Source organism: Bos javanicus, chromosome 13, assembly GCF_032452875.1.
Source record: "Bos javanicus breed banteng chromosome 13, ARS-OSU_banteng_1.0, whole genome shotgun sequence".
Classification (NCBI taxonomy): domain Eukaryota; kingdom Metazoa; phylum Chordata; class Mammalia; order Artiodactyla; family Bovidae; genus Bos; species Bos javanicus.
Window position 1 is genome coordinate 37,566,630 of NC_083880.1, and position 16,792 is coordinate 37,583,421.

A 16,792-nucleotide genomic window follows, 5' to 3' on the forward strand; every position below is an offset into this window, starting at 1 on the left:
CAGGCGTCAGTCCTTGCCGAGGCGTCTTGAAGGCGGTCTCCGCGGAGCAGCCCAGACTTCTGGAGGAGTCTCATCTGATCCCACTTGCTGGTGGGGGCGAGCCTGGTCTCCTGCCAGGCTGCCCAGCTGTTTCGTTCCAGATCCGCCTGGAGCCTACAAAAAAATTAAAAAATAGCTCGCTCCTGCACTCTCGCCCCCAAGAGTCACCCCAAGAAGGCTACGTTCCCCCGCTCCCCCACTCCTTGCCTGTAAGGGAAGCTAAGCCTGCCCAAAGTGGCGGGAGGAGAGTTAATGTTCGCTTTGTTATTGAGAGAAGGGGAAGCGAGTAGGATTTCAGTGTGTGTGTGTGTGTGTGTGTGTGTGTTTGTGCGCGCGCGCGTGAGTGTGTGTGAGAGAGAGAGGGAGGGAAAGAGACCGAGAGAGTTGTTTTGCAGCAGAAAATAAACAGGGAAGCAGAGAAGGGAGAGGCCGGTGCCCCAGCTGTCCTCGGGGCCTCGGGAGCGGCGCACACCGTAATTCCCTTTACAGAGCCCCACAGATTTCCACCAACAATGACATCACTCCGGCGCCACCGACCGGATTACAGCTGGGGGGATTTTCCCGGGAGCGCGCGGCCCGGGCGGAGATGGGGGCGCTCTCCAGGGTGCTGAAAGGGGCGGGGGCGCGGGCTCGCCTCACGGCGCCCCCAGCGGGCGGAGGCGGACCGGCCCGGCCGGGGGCGGGCAGAGGCGGGCCCCGGGCGGCCCGGGGCGAGGCCCGCCGTCTCTGCAGCCCTCATTGGCTGCCGGAGGGCGCACGTCACTCAGGCTGGTGCTTTCCTCCCTCCCCGATGGAACTGGAGCCGAGGAGGAGCTGAAAATGCAGATTTAGCATCAAGCACAGATACACTCGCTCTTTCTCTGAGATACACACAGCTCTGCACGTTAGCACCGCTGCGAGCGAGCCGGGCTGCCAGACCACACGGCTTCCCCGCCGGCCAGAGGCTGGAGAACACACACTGATTTGCTGCTTTCCAAACCCCTAATCAGTGTTTTCCTCTACACAAAGATTTTTCAAAAAACAAACACCAACAACAAAAACTACATCTTTTTTTTTTTTTTTAATTTGAACCTTCCTTGTGGGACCCTGCTCCGCCATCCTGCGCGCCTCCTGATACCACTTTTCACTCCCAAAGAAAGATGAGAGGTGGTTGTATCTCCCAGGGGAAGGCGGCCGCGGGGCTCCTCTTCTGTGTCATGGTTTTTGCATCTGCTGAGAGACCGGTCTTCACGAATCATTTTCTTGTGGAGTTGCACAGAGGGGGAGAAGAAGAAGCTCGCCAAGTTGCAGCAGAGCACGGTTTTGGAGTCCGAAAGGTAAGCATCTCCCTTGCATTTCGCATGTTTGTTTCTAAACGGTGGCAGCCCTGCGCAATCTCATTGCAGATTCGCAAGTTTTCTTTCTTGTGCGATGCAGATATTCTGCCATCGGCTCTTCACACGACATCGCCTCCGGTGATCTTTCACGGGTTATGTAATTAAAATGCCCTTCAAATGCTACTCGGAAGGTCATGAAAACAATTGATCTCCCTTTGACTTGGTGGAGAAAACAGGATAACACCTTTCAAACAATGCGGTGCGCCCGGGCTGCTGTCCGAGCGACCAAGTTCTCAAGGCTGCCTGGGGGTGAGGCAAGAAGTGCCCGCCGTCTGGGCTTGGCGTGGCAGACCCGTCGGGGATGTGCCCCCCGCCCCTATCTCCCAGAGAAAGGCTAGTTTCCGAGGGACAGGGCTGGAAGCTTGGACATCGCAGTTCATCTGCTTGCTATTCGAACCCCGCGCCAGGAGGACTTCCCTTGCCTGACTCTGGTCCCGGCTCTTTTCCAGGGAAGACAGCCCCCAGCTCCAGGAGACTTGGAAACAGAAATGGTTTGTCTTTTCAAAATCGAGGGCTGAAACTTGCCCACCTCGCCCCTGCCCACCCACCTCGAAGCGCACTCAGTCGGCTCCCCAGTTTTCAACTTGCAGCGGTAGACGCTGGGGAGGTAGATTTTAATGGGATTTCCCCTCGGAGAAGTCGGGGTATCTCTCCCTGTATGTGGGCAGCCGGCTTGGCTTTCCCACCAGAAAGCGGGGATCCCCATCCAAGAAGTTGTCAGAGTTCAGCCGTTTCCCAGCCGGGATGCCACGGAACTGCTTCGGAGACTCCAGGGTCCCCAGTCTGCAAGGGCGAGGGAGCGGAGAGCACTGAATGGGGGTCGCGGCTGATCTACTTGCTTCCTGCGAACTGTCCTGCCAGGGATCTGAAGTGTCCTTAGGGGACCTGACGAGGGGTGGGGTGGGGTGAGAGGGCAGAGAGAAACCGGGGCGAGCGGAATCTGGAGGACTGAGGGCTGCGTGCGATCTAGCGACCGGAGGGCTGGCCGGGTGGAAAGTCTGTGGGATTCCGGTCCCAGTCCTCCCTCCTGACCCCAGGAAAGACTCTTGAGCGGTGGGCGCTTCGGGTGATGCTTGTGCGTCGCCAGGGCAGCGCGAGCTGGGGACTCGGTCCCGACTTCCCACGCGTGGCGCCTCCTTCCCAGCCGCGGCTCAGGCTCCTTCCACCTGCTGCGGGTTCTCTTGCCTCGGTAGGGCGTTGGCCACCGCGGTTCTGACCCCCAAATGGGTCTGCCAGGGAGTTGGACGGAAGTCCGGGAAACACCAGGGCTGCCGGAGGCGCGCGGGCGGCTCCTGCGGGGGAACTTGTTGCTCTAGGAGGAAGCGTGGGTGGAGCGGGGAGAGGAGACGCGGACCGCGGCATCCCGCGCTGCTGGGGCCCGGGGTATGGGGGCTGTTTCCAGAGTGCCGCCAACACAACAAACAAGCATCCCCTCCTTCTTCCCACCCTCACGCCCCCAAACTTGGCAAGATCCAGGAACCAGGCGCATAAATATAGTACTGATTATTACTAGCTGACAGTCACGGGGGGTTGGGAGGGTGATGGAGTCTCTATACACACTTTTATTTAATACTTTCAACAACTCTGGGAAACTGCTGTTATTATGAAGCCTATGGTTCTGATAAGGAAATTGCCTCAGATAAGGGTCCACGATGAAAACTGTCAAGAATTTAAACCCAGATATTTGCAGGGCAGGAATAGAGACGCAGACGTAGAAAACGGACTTGGGGACACAAGGGAAGAAACAGAGATGAACTTAAGCTCTTCAACCTGTTAGTGTATACCACTCCAAGCTACCTGCTCTGCAGGGCATGCTCGCCTTTAGGGTATGAAAAGAGATGTGGCAGCAAGCTCTTTAAAAACCCCACCTTTGTAAAAGAGCTGCAGTTGGAGGGGAAAATCTAACCCTCTCCCCGCCCTCCGCGCCCGGGCTACCCAGGTGACTCCGTGGTAAAGAGTCCTGCCTACAATGCAAGAAACACTGGGGACTCGGGTTCTATCCCTGGGTGGGGAACATCCCCTGGAGAAGGAAATGGCAACCCACTCCAGTACTTTTGCCTGGGAAATCCCATGGACAGAGGAGTATGACTGGCTACAGTCTGTGAGGTTGCAAAAGAGTGGGACTCAACTGAGCGACTAAACACCAACTCACCCCCTACCAGGCCCTTTCCATGGGATGGGCAGACATCATTATCCTGTTAACTTCTCCTTTTTGAAACTGTGCCCTTAGCATTTGATCTCAGCAATGTAAGCAAACCCAGGTGTAGCTGAGACAGATCATGGCTTAACATATTAATTTTCTAAGAAAGTTATTTCTTTTTTGTATGGTGGTGAACAGCTCAACAAGGGATTTACAGTTTTGGTGATGGGAATTGAGCAACGAGGTGTAGAAAACAATTCTCATAAAAGAATCTGAATCCTCTGCATACACTTACCTTAGAATCTCAAGGAACTCCTACTTTGGGGCGAAATCAGACACCTCAGCCTCTTTCCCATCCTTTGCATTACAGCCTCAAACTTGCAATTCCCATCTAGGAAAGATGGGTTTTTACCTTGCCACATCCTCCTTACTTTTCCACGATCTCTCAGAAGTACTCTTATCCAATGATTTTGTTCTGAGACATGTTTAAGTAAAAGTCAGTGACACTTCCGATGAATTGTTGCATGAAACTACACTTGTTGAGAATAAACGTTCTTCTCCTTCTTTGGATCCATGCCCACCCATCCTCCTAGACTGAGTCCCCAAGCTTCCCTGATGCTATGAGCTTTCCCGTCTCCAAATTCCTGTGGGATGAAAAAGCAAAGACTACGTGACTTAAGCTGTAATGTTTCATTACTTGTTCTCTAGTCAGTTCATGAAACTTTTTGCCATCCTATGGACTATAGCCCCCAGGCTTCTGTGTCTGTGGAATTCTCCAGGCAAGAACACTGGAGTGGGTTGCCATGCTTTCCTCCAAGGGATCTTCCTGGCCCAGGGATCAAACCCATAGTCTCTTACATCTCCTACATTGGCAGTTGAGTTTTTTTTTTTACTGGTAGTGCCCCCTGGGAAGCCCAGTCAGTTCATACATGTAAGTAAACATGGGTGTTAGTGTCTTCCCACTTGAAAAGGTAAATATTCAGGGATGGAATCTTCTGTATTTCTGGTTTTCTTACCAATTCCAGCTATTACTGGATTTGCCAGCCTGTAAGAAAACTTCTTTCCTTACTCCTCTGGGTTTCCCAAACACTGTTCAGTCTTATTTTCATCATGCTGTAATGTACTTTGGTCAACATTTCTTATCTATTTTTCATTTTAAACCCTCAACACTTCCTCTCCCTATCACCCCATCCTTCTAGATGCTCAGTGTAAGACAGCAGAGACTCTCAGCAGTTATTCATCTGAAGGATGGGGGAGGGCCTGCTATTTTACTAAGTTATTTCATCTCATGCATTGGTGAGATAGAAATTATTGGCATCAGCTCTAATTCTCAGATGAAAATCTTTAAAGCTCCAAGAGGTTAAAAGTACCCTCAGATTTAAAGCCCAATGGAAAATAATTTTGTTTTTCTATCATGCTGCCTCCAGGAAGCTTTCCCTGACTGCCAAATACTTTGCCTTTTGGGCACCATTTTAGAATTCAGTTATTTTTTCTTTTCTTTTTTCTATATTTAACACTTATTTGGTATTATATGAGCATATGTCATTAGTATGCTTGAGTATGCACTTCTTCAGGTAGGCTGTAAATCTTCCAAAAGACAATATACTATGTCTTTTTATCATGTCTATATTGAGCACAGTAGCCTATGTCTAAGAGCCTCAATGAATATTTGTCAATTATTTTGCCTAACTCCACAAGACCATGAGCAAACAGTTATATTTCCTCTTGAAAATGGAATAAAAGTACCTATAACTTTACCCTCAGGAAGGTGTGTTGAAACTAAAGTTTTCTATTTTATCATGATGTGGCCCAGATCTGTGAGAGAGATGTATATGTACTTAAAGTTTACAACAATGACAAAGACATTATTCTAAAGATTGCTTTAAAATTTTCAATGCGCTGCCAATTTTAATTCCTTTTAAAAATAAGATGATGGTATGGGGAGCGGGGTGGGAGGGGCGTTCAGGATGGGGAGCACGTGTACAACCATGGCAGATTCATGTTGATGTATGGCAAAACCAATACAATATTGTAAAGTAATTAGCCTCCAATTAAAATAAATAAATTTAAATTTTAAATAAATAAATAAAAATAAAGAATAAATAAAAACTTAAAAAAATAAGATGAAAATTATTTATCAAAGTAATGTGTTGAGGGTTGACTAAAAAGCATGTGAGAATTAAAGTAGAAATCCAAACAGCTGACAATTAAGTTTTTTTCTTTTACTATAATGTTTTATTTTTTGCTCATGAAGGACTGAGGCTAGGATGATTACACAAGTAAAATCATGTGACCACTTTTATATGTATAATTGTTAAAAAATTTTCTAGTCCAGTAGTAATTATACTATTAGGTAATGAAAGAGTAAATTTCTGGTCATTTTAATTTTATTGAAGTATAATTTAGGAAAGATTTCTTTCCCAGATGCTGGGAAAGATTAAAGGCAGGAGAAGAAGGGGATGACAGAGGATGACATGGTTGGATGGCATCCCCGACTCGATGGACATAAGTTTGAGCCAACTCCAGGAGTTGGTGATGGACAGGGAAGCCTGGTGTGCTGCTTCCATGGGGTCGCAAAGAATTGGACACAACTGAGCAACTGAACTGAATTTAGGAAAGAGCACAGCTTGAAAATTTTTTGTTAAATGGGCACACATATGTACCCAGCCTCTAAATCGAGAGATAAACTATCATCAGCATTCCAAAAGTCCCCTTTATGCTCACCTGGATAGTTTTTAGCTTTAGGCTAAATTGCTTAAAAAATATTGCTTCTGTGAATATTGTAGTATATGTATGTTGGTGAATACATTTATACCTTTCTGTTGGGAATATTCTTAGGAATATCTGTTTTCCTTTGTTGTATAACAAACCAGTACAAATTTAGTGACCTAAAACCACACAATTTGGTTATTTCTTTTTCTTGCATAAAGAATCTGGCACGTGTTAGTTGGTTAGTGAAGCTTCTGCTTAAAGCCTCACAGACTGAGCTCTGGATATTGACCAGCTGTGTCCACATCCAGAGGCACAACTAAGGGAAAATCCTCTTCCAAGCACATTCAGATTTTAATGAGAGTTCAACTCATTGTAGTTGCAGACCTGGAATCTTTATTTTCTTGCTGGCTGTAAGACCAGGACTACTCCCAGCTTCTAGAGGTGACCCTCATGGCCTTGCCACATGGCCTCCTCCATAAGCTTTCATATAATCTCACCCTTCAGATCTCTGCTTTCTGGAAGGGACAGTCCCTGGTTTACGTTAACCTGATTAAGTCAGGCCCACCCAGGAAAATTTCTCTTTTGATTCTTTTGAATCAGACTAAACTGATCTGGGGCCTTAACTACATTTGATAAACCTCTTCACCTCTGCCATGTGATGGAATATAATCACAGAAGGAAAATTGTCATAGACACCATCCTGCTCTTACTCAAGGGGAGGGGATTATTTGGGGCACAAGGACACAGGGAGCAGAAACACTGGGGGCCCTCCCAGAATTCTGCTGACCACGGACAAACTGGCAAACAGTTTTCCAAAGTAGTTGTGCCAGTTTGCATGCCTGCCAGCCGTGTGTGAAGATTCCATTTGCTCCACATCCCCACCAACATTTGATATTTTATCCCTTTTTCCTTTTAGCTGTTTTGACGGGTACATAGTGTGTCTAGTTGTGATTTGTACTCTGTGTTTCCCTGATGATCCTCTGAAGCTGAATGCCTCTTCACATGCTTATTTGTGTTTTGGATTTTTTTTTATGCAGTATCTGTTCAGGTGTTTTGCCCTTAAAATATTTTCTTTTGGGTTATCTGTCTCAATTTTTGGTTTGTAGGGGTTCTTTACCTATTATGGATAGGACTCTTTTGGCAGATATATGTATTTTGAATATTTATTTTCACCATTTTAATAGTGTCTTAATACCCCAATGATATTGAATCCATATTGTATAACTTTACTTTCACTTCCAATGCAAGTAATTTTGTCAGTCAAAAGAATTCTCTGGCCATCTTCCTCTGTTTGGGGGATGAAGACAGAAACAATAGGAAATAGATTTGATCCTAAGTGTTTCCAAAAGGATTCCTATTTAAGAAGCCCTTAAGGGATAGTTTTTCTGACTACAAGATCTACTCCCATGCTAGCTAAAGGAAAAGACCCCAGAACCCTACTTCTCCAACATGGCTGCCATGAATTCTTTTCAGACTCCAACTTAATACATTATGACTTAGGTCAAGTCCAAGTTCTTCCCTCACACCTTCTCTGATTGTTCTAGAACAGAGCATTTATCTTTTGGGAATTTCCATTGCACATAATTTGTTCCTTTCCTTGGACCAGTCACCAGTCACATCTGTCACAGATATCACCATGCCCAATGCCCCTCTTGTAGTTGAAGGAAACCAAGATCAGTAATGTCGAAAGGAAAAGATGATGTGATTTGGATTAGACAGCACTGGAGACTTGGCTCAATAATGAAATCCCTCAGAGGCTCATTTTATTTGAAATGGTTAATAAAATATGGGGGTTGTGAAAGATCAATAATATAGTGTGTGTCAAGTTCTGGACACAGTGCTGAGTGCATAGAATAAAGGTCTATTATTGGTGGTAGCAATAGTAATAAGATGATGACCTAGCCATATTTTTTACTCAAGAAAGCTTTTGTGGGTTGTACCTTCTCAGGAGTGACAATCTAATTAAGTGAAGAATTAGACACTCAACCCAATGGCAACCCACCCATGAATCAGCCATGGTCCATGAGATGGCCTGGCCCAGATAGTTCAGTGATCTATAATTCATTATAGACCATGGTAATTATCTCCACCAATCATACCGGCTTCCTTAGGAAATTTGACTCACTAGTTGCTATAGAATGGAGAATAGAGTATAGTTAGCATGAGAGCACCCACCCAGGTCTTGGGAGATGCAAATATTTCATCTGAGTTTCTAATAACTTCCTGCTCAACTTCTCAGCCAAAGAACTCTGTGACAGAGACTTAAAGCTAATCATCAAACTCACTTCCTCTTCTACATGAGCTACCTCATGTAGAAAGATCTCATTTCCCAGACTGCCTTGAAGGTAGATGTGATCATATGATAATCCCAAACAAGGTATTGTAAACAGAAGCGATGTGCATTTCTTCTATGCTTGATGCATAAAAACTACATACAGGTTGATTTTCCACACTCTTTTCTGCTCTGAGTCTTGATGTGATCGAGAACAGTAACTTTGAAAGCAAAAGCTAAAGATGTCAGAGTCAAAAGATGAGAGGAGCCCACATCCCTGACTCTTGACTTAGATGACCTTATGTGAATGAAAAATTATTATATTAAGGCACTGAGATTCAGGATTTTATCTTTAGAACAACCAGCATTACTCAAACCCATACATTCTCAATAAATGTCCCTTTATTGCTAAAATGATTCTCCAAGCCTTGCAACCAAACCAAGCCAAATTATAGCAACAATAGTATTTTTAAAAGACTTATACATATGTATGTCTTCTTTGGAGAAATGTCTATTTAGTTCTTTGGCCCATTTTTTGATTGGGTCATTTCTCCAAAGAAGACATACAAATGGCTAACAAACACATGAAAAGATGCTCAACATCACTCATTATCAGAGAAATGCAAATCAAAACCACTATGAGGTACCATTTCACGCCAGTCAGAATGGCTGCAATCCAAAAGTCTACAAGCAATAAATGCTGGAGAGGGTGTGGAGAAAAGGGAACCCTCTTACACTGTTGGTGGGAATGCAAACTAGTACAGCCACTATGGAGAACAGTGTGGAGATTCCTGAAAAAACTGGAAATAGAACTGCCTTATGATCCAGCAATCCCACTGCTGGGCATACACACTGAGGAAACCAGAAGGGAAAGAGACACGTGTACCCCAATGTTCATTGCAGCACTGTTTATAATAGCCAGGACATGGAAGCAACCTAGATGTCCATCAGCAGATGAATGGATAAGAAAGCTGTGGTACATATACACAATGGAGTATTACTCAGCCATTAAAAAGAATACAGTTGAATCAGTTCTAATGAGGTGGATGAAACTGGAGCTTATACAGAGTGAAGTAAGCCAGAAAGAAAAACACCAATACAGTATACTAACTCATATATATGGAATTTAGAAAGATGGTAACAATAACCCTGTATACGAGACAGCAAAAGAGACACTGATGTATAGAACAGTCTTTTGGACCCTGTGGGAGAGGGCAAGGGTGGGATGATTTGGGAGAATCGCATTGAAACATGTATAATATCATATATGAAATGAGTCACCAGTCCAGGTTCGATGCACGATATTGGATGCTTGGGGCTGGTGCACTGGGACGACCCAGAGGGATGGTATGGAGAGGAAGGAGGGAAGAGGGTTCAGGATGGGGAACACATGTATACCTGTGGTGGATTCATGTTGATATATGGCAAAACCAATACAATATTGTAAAGTTAAAAAATAAAATAAAATAAATAAATAAAATTTTAAATTAAAAAAAAAAAAGACTTATAAAAGAGTTCTTAGATTTTCATCTCATAATGTCAACCAATTTTTCAGGTCCTTGTAACTTGTCTTCTCCAAGAATATAAAATCTACTCAACACTATGTCCCTCCTACTGACAACCAGTATGCCCTACTCATAGTAGATACTCATTATGTGATTCTTGACTGATACAGGCACTTGGGTCACAAAACAATGATTTAGTCACCAACTCAGAGAGAAGGTACTTGAAGAACTAGACTTTAAGAAATTATTCCTATAGTACCCATTTATTTATAGGCAGAAATTTAGAAAATAGAAGTTGTTAACAACCAGCAAATCACTGACTGACAGACTCCAGTGTTTCCCTGAAATTCCCAACTTAGAAATTATCAATACTAGAATAGATGAGTTCTTTGAGCAGAGAAAATAAAGCCTGCAGTTAAAACCTAATAAATATAAAAGAAGGGGGAAATTATACCTCTTTTTCTCAAGTGAGTGAATATCTAGAAATCAGTTTCTATTTCAAAAGGTCTTATTAGCTGTAGATCATAATGTTATAGTACATCAGAGAGTGATGCTGATAGTTAAGTTTGCAATAATTGTATATTCAAGTGTAACTACTCAAAGAAGTCAAGCTTTAAAAATAAATTATGAAACCTGATGTTTAAATGATTTCCCCCGACTACAGCAGAAACTTTATTTTACATTAGAGCTCAGATTCATCATTTTGATAGAAACCCTGTACAAAATTTCTGGAATATATTATTTGAGATTCAAATAACCACAGGGCAGTTGAAAAACAATAATTTTAGTTTGTCTTTTTCTACTAAAATGTATCTGTTATAGCTAAAGATGATTTGGTGGCTAAAATCCTCTGATGGTCAGGGAATCAAAAAATTACATCTGAGTTAACTCTTCTAACCTAAATATAATGATTGGGTATTAGTTGATGGCTTCTACATGGCTTTCTACATATAGAAAAAGTAATAAACTCTCTTGACAAGTTATTTTTGTCCCTAAAGCTATTTGACCATGATTTTTTGGATATTGTTGTGATATGCTATGGTCCTCTGATGAGAATAATTGGAAATAATAAGTTCTTAGGTTGCAAATGAAACATTGACACAAACCCTTAATTTTCTGACATAGAATGAAATAAACTTAAGAATGTTACAGCATGTTAACACTTTCTCCCATTATAAAGTTGATAAGAAAATGAAGAAAATTGTAGGATCCTAGAATGGCCCTTCATTTATAACTTTAAATGTGGCGTTGACTCCCCTAAACATCCAATTCTTCTAGTTTTTCCTAAAATCTAATTTCATCACAAGTCCTTTTACCAGAACTTCTTCAATCCCGAGCTCTTCATTTTCGAGCATCTCCTGGTTAGCTGGGTTTTATTTAAAAGTGAAGGGATGAGCCAGCACATGAAAAAGGAACTCTCCTTTCTTTGATATAACAAAGAGAAGAGTGGGCAGATGAAGTTCAGTTTTTAGGTCACAGAGGAAGATATGGGAAGAATATCCACTTAGGAGTCACAGTTATTTCAAAGATGTAGGAGGCAAGGTCAATGTTTAGAGTGAAGAAAGCAGGGCTGGGATGGGGGCTTCAAAAGAGATAAAGTCTTGTGCTCTGAAAATGAGAATGGGAGAAGATGCTGACAGAGGGCCAGCAATGACTTCTGGCCAGTACCAAGGGGCCAAGCAGGATATAGTATTACCAACTGAGTCATTTTCGTAAATAGCACTCAAATGGGGATGATGGAAGTGGGAAGAAAAAGAAATGGGGTTTTTTAAAAAATGGAATATCAATAAAGTAGAAGAAAAGGTTAATTGAGTTTAGTAGTGAGAGAGCTGAAAGGAAGAAAGATATGGTGAGTAGGGTGTTAAACTCAAGACTCCCCAAATTGAGCACTTTCAGACAATGATAAGGTCTATGGAGGTAAGTTACCAAAGCCAAGAAGAGGTGAAGGTGATCAACTAGCTGAAAGTCAAATGTACAAGCATCCATCCACATGCTCCTCAGTCATGCCATAGCTAAATAGCCATCACCAAGGAAGAGTGTTGAGAGAAAATGAAATGAAGAGGTTTTAGCACAAAATTTCAGGGGACTTTGGACGCGGAGGGAGAAAGAGGAGCCAGAACTTGGACTGTTAGGGATATGGAAGGATAATTGAGAGAGTGCAGAACTGTGAACAGAATGCAGTTGAGGATTAGGAAAGGAGGGATGGGGCAACAGAGGCCACTGGCTTTAGAGATGAGGTCATTATTAAAATTGGAGGAGCCACCTTAGCACATGGGAAGAAAAGTATGTTGGTTTGGGTCCCCAGGAGTAGTCCTTGGGATAAGGATTAAATACAAGTTGTTTATTCGAAGAGTGATTCTAGTAAATATTGGCAGGGGAGTGGGCAATTGAGAAAGGGAAGGGAAGGCAGGAATTAAAGGTATATCGTATAACAAGTTGTCACTATGAGTAACTGGGACTCAGTCCCACTAGGAAACTCTGGGAGCTGGTTTAGAATCATGTCCCAGAGTCATACTGCCTGAGTGGGGAGGGAACTGGGGTATTTATACACCAATTGCAATCGGACACTGATTCATGATTGATAGTTTCTTCTGGGTGACATGGACTCTGCAGCATTTTGACTTGGCAAATGTTCAAACAAAGCATAATTTGGTCGCCAGAGAAAATTCTCAGACAAGTAGATCCAGAGGCTTGCACGCACTAAATGCTGAGGCCCAAAGGGATTTGAACAGGAAATGGATAGTGTCTGCTACAGGAAGGAAGCCAAACTGTGAGGCTGCAGTCAGTAAGATGCAGTAGAAGTATCAAGTGTTGACAATTCCTTTATATAAAGGGGGGACAAGAAGAAAAGTTTTGCTGCTCTCCCAATTTGTCTCACCCTCCACCCACCCCGGAGCACAGCCACACATCTGTTCTCTAAGTCTCTGTCTCTATTCCTGCCTTGGAAATAGGGTCATCTGTACTATTTTTCTAGATTTCATTTGTATGTGTTAATACGTGATATTTGTTTTTCTCTTTCTGACTCTACTCTGTATGACAGGGTCTATCTAGGTCCATCCACATCACCACAAATGACAAAATTTCATTCCTTTTTATGGCTGAGTAATATTCTGTTATATACATGTATCATATCTTCTTTATCTATGCATCTGTCGGTGGACATTTCGGGTGCACTGAGAGAACAGCATTGACATATATATATATTGCCTATAAAATAGGCAGCTAGTGGAAGCTGCTGTGCAGCACAGGGAGCTCAGCTTGGTGCTCTGTGATGACCTAGAGGGGATGGGGTGGGAGGGAGGCTAAAGAAGGAGGGCATATATGTTCACATATAGCTGATTCACATTGTTATACAGCAGAAACTAATATTGTAAAGCACTTATACTCCAATAATAAAATTTTTTTAAAAACTCAAGAAAGAGGAAAAGTATTATTATGGTGACTTAAACGTCTATGCTTCTAATGACTTTTATGATAATGATTTCTAAACACTTGTCAGACCACTCACCAATTGGTACCCCACCAAAATATTGTGAGATACCTGCTGGTTATTCTAGCTGGTTTATCCAGACTCATTTAAATTTTGACAACCAATAACTTAAGTTATGGAATTACAGCTTGTCAGAGCAGGAAGAGATCTTGGAAAGGCATTAGATTAACCCCAAATTTTACACATGAAGAAAAGGAGATGAAATGTGATGTTTATGTTCCCAGAAATTTGCTATGAGCATTGGAACCCTTTTGCTTCCTGCTGTGGTTCAAACGATGCATTCACACTAGACAAGAGAGAGAACCAGACTGAACAAGATTTCTTTGAGTGATTAGGCATGTAAAGCAACTTGTTTGCCAGTTCATTTCAGGTCTTCCTGGTCTGCTTTTCAGTTTTGCTCCTACATTTTTTATGGATTCCATGTTCCCAAACAAAACTGCTCATAGATGCAGAGATTAAAACAATGATCTATTGGATTTATACTTGATAAAAGGTAGAATAAGAATTTTGTATTTCTTTGACTGCCTCCTTAGTGTCTAACACAGTGCTGTACATTTAGCAAGCACTCAATAAATATCAAAATATGTGGTTAGAAAAAATTCAAAAATTTCACAATAGCATTAGATACTCAGTAAATGATAAACAGATGTGTTATGCGATACTGTAATCAGGAAAATCAAGCATGTTAGGAACAGTTATAAGAATATCCTAATTTGTGCCTGTGTTAAATGACTTCAATTAATTAATTAACATTAATAGTCTAAAATCTTGGGACTTAAGGAGAAATTAAGAAGCCAGCAGCAGAAAACAGCAAGGAGATCCACAAATTCTGTTTCCTCGCCCTTAGCTTGTTCTCCACGTCTCTGAGGGCAGGGGTTGGGGATGGGGGGAGCAATGTCAGTTTCATCAGGACGCTATCAGTTCTCTTAAAAAATGATGGAGTTTGCATGTAAAAAGGTAGTTGGCATGAAACAGTTTATTCTAGTCAGTTCTTGTTGCCTGTGTCAACCAAGAATAGGAGACCAAGTAAGACCTTGCAGAGCCCAAGATGTGGGGAAGAGTTTGGGAAACAAGCCACTGTTGGTCTCTTGGAGTCCAGGAGCAGTACCATCAGGGAGTGGGATGCAGAATCAGGCCAAGGGAACCTTGGAGAGTTGTGTCTGCAATGAGGCAAGGTGTGAGCCAAATTTGGACCCAGAAGCTGAAGCCTGAAACAAGCCATTCTGGCCATGAACTTAGAAAGGAGGAAAGGACCAAAAAAAAGTTATGGGAGTTTGAAACCAATGGACAAAGAAAGTAACAGGAGCCACAGCCTTAGCAGGGTAAGCATACAAGCAGAAGGTTTAGTCCATTCAATAAACATGTGCCTAGCATACTCAGGCAAGTGTGATATCAGACCCCAAGACATGGACTTGGGGACAAGTAAGAAAGGTTTCAGATATAGAGAAGAGGTCAAACTCTTGTGTGCAAACACTTTTTGAATCTTTGGTTGTGTTACATTTATTAAGTCCCATTGGCCAAAGAAAGCCATCTGGTCAGGCTCAAAGTCAGTGTGGGAGGGAACCATCCAAAGGAACTGATACAGAGAGACATGAGCAAAATGAGGGGGACTTCCTCGGTGGTCCAATGGTTGGGACTTCACCTTCTGATACGGGCAGTGCCAGTTCAGTCCCTGGTTGGGGGACTGTGGTCCCACATGCCTTGTGGTCAAGAGACCAAGGCATAGCACAGAGGCAGTGTTGTAACAAATTCAATAAAGACTTTTAAAAAATGGTCCACATTAAAAAAAAAATGAGGACCACTTCTGCAACATTCTCCTATAGGACACTCTGGGAGCTATAGCAACTCTGAGTTATCCCATCCAAGGAGGAGGAAGCCAGAAAATGTAGCCACCAGCCCCTATTCTTCATCAGATTACACCTGAGGGGCAGCAAATCCCTTGTACTTCTGCCCACCCCAAGCAGACCAAGCATGCATCCACAGTCAGAGAACCCCCTCAGCAGAGAGATGCATGAAGACTTTGGCACAGAGAGACACGGTCTACAGTGATCTCCAGGGCAAGGAGAGGGGATATAGGAAGGGCATTAAAACAGTGTCTACTGCACAAGCAGTGGAGACACAGACATTGAAAACAGACTTATGGACACAGCTGCAGGGGGGTGGAAGGAGAGGATGGGATGTATGGAGAGAGTCACATGGAAACATACATTACCATATGTAAAATAGAGAGCCAATGGGAATTTGCTGTATGACTCAGGGAACTCAAACCAGGCTTAGGTAACAACCTAGAAGGGTGGGATGGGGAGGGAGGTGGGAGAGATGTGCAGGTAAAAGGGGACATGGGTAAACCTATGCCTGATTCATGTTGATGTTTAGTAGAAACCAACACAATACTGTAAAGCAATTATCTTTCAACTAAAACTAAATAAATTAAAAAGAAAAAAAAATTGTCTGCTGCACAGAGGGCATAAATGAAATACAGAAATAGAGAAATCCCGGATAAATTGGAGTGTCTGTCATAGGCAACCAGAGTCCTGACCGTGTATTTTGTGATGGATCTGTGATATCCGACATGTAAAGCAGAAGGGGAGTCTTCACAAGGCAGGCAAGGTCAGGTTGAGGTGATTTTCAGTGAGGCTCAAAATTTCAGCAAGTAAAAGGGAGTTTATAAATGTTCAAGCTGGTTTTAGAAAAGGCAGAGGAACCAGAGACCGAATTGCCAACATCCGCTGGATCGCCGAAAAAGCAAGAGAGTTCCAGAAAAAACATCTATTTCTGCTTTATTGACTATGCCAAAGCCTTTGACTGTGTGGATCACAATAAACTGTGGGAAATTATGAAAGAGATGGGAATACGAGACCACCTGACCTGCCTGTTGAGAAACCTATATGCAGGTCAGGAAGCAACAGTTAGAACTGGACATGGAACAACAGACTGGTTCCAAATAGGAAAAGGAGTATGTCAAGGCTGTATATTGTCACCCTGCTTATTTAACTTATATGCAGAGTACATTATGAGAAATGCTGGGCTGGAAGAAGCACAAGCTGGAATCAAGATTGCTGGGAGAAATATCAATAACCTCAGATATGCAGATGACACCAACCTTGTGGCAGAAAGTGAAGAAGAACTAAAGAGCCTCTTGATGAAAGTGAAAGTGGAGAGTGAAAAAGTTGGCTTAAAGCTCAACATTCAGAAAACGAAGATCATGGCATCTGGTCCCATCACTTCATGGGAAATAGACGGGGAAACAGTGGAAAC

At 43.1% G+C, this 16,792-nt stretch overlaps 1 protein-coding gene across 1 annotated transcript in view; it reads left to right on the forward strand.

Moving 5' to 3' along the window:
* The first annotated feature begins 796 nt into the window (after positions 1–796).
* The window catches only part of PCSK2 (proprotein convertase subtilisin/kexin type 2), a 239,685-nt gene continuing 223,689 nt past the window's right edge, over positions 797–16,792 (forward strand). Inside the window, exon 1 of the mRNA XM_061436282.1 lies at positions 797–1,355. Within this exon, the coding sequence (XP_061292266.1) occupies positions 1,179–1,355 (177 nt within the window). The 5' untranslated portion in view covers positions 797–1,178. The remainder of the gene's footprint in view (positions 1,356–16,792) is intronic.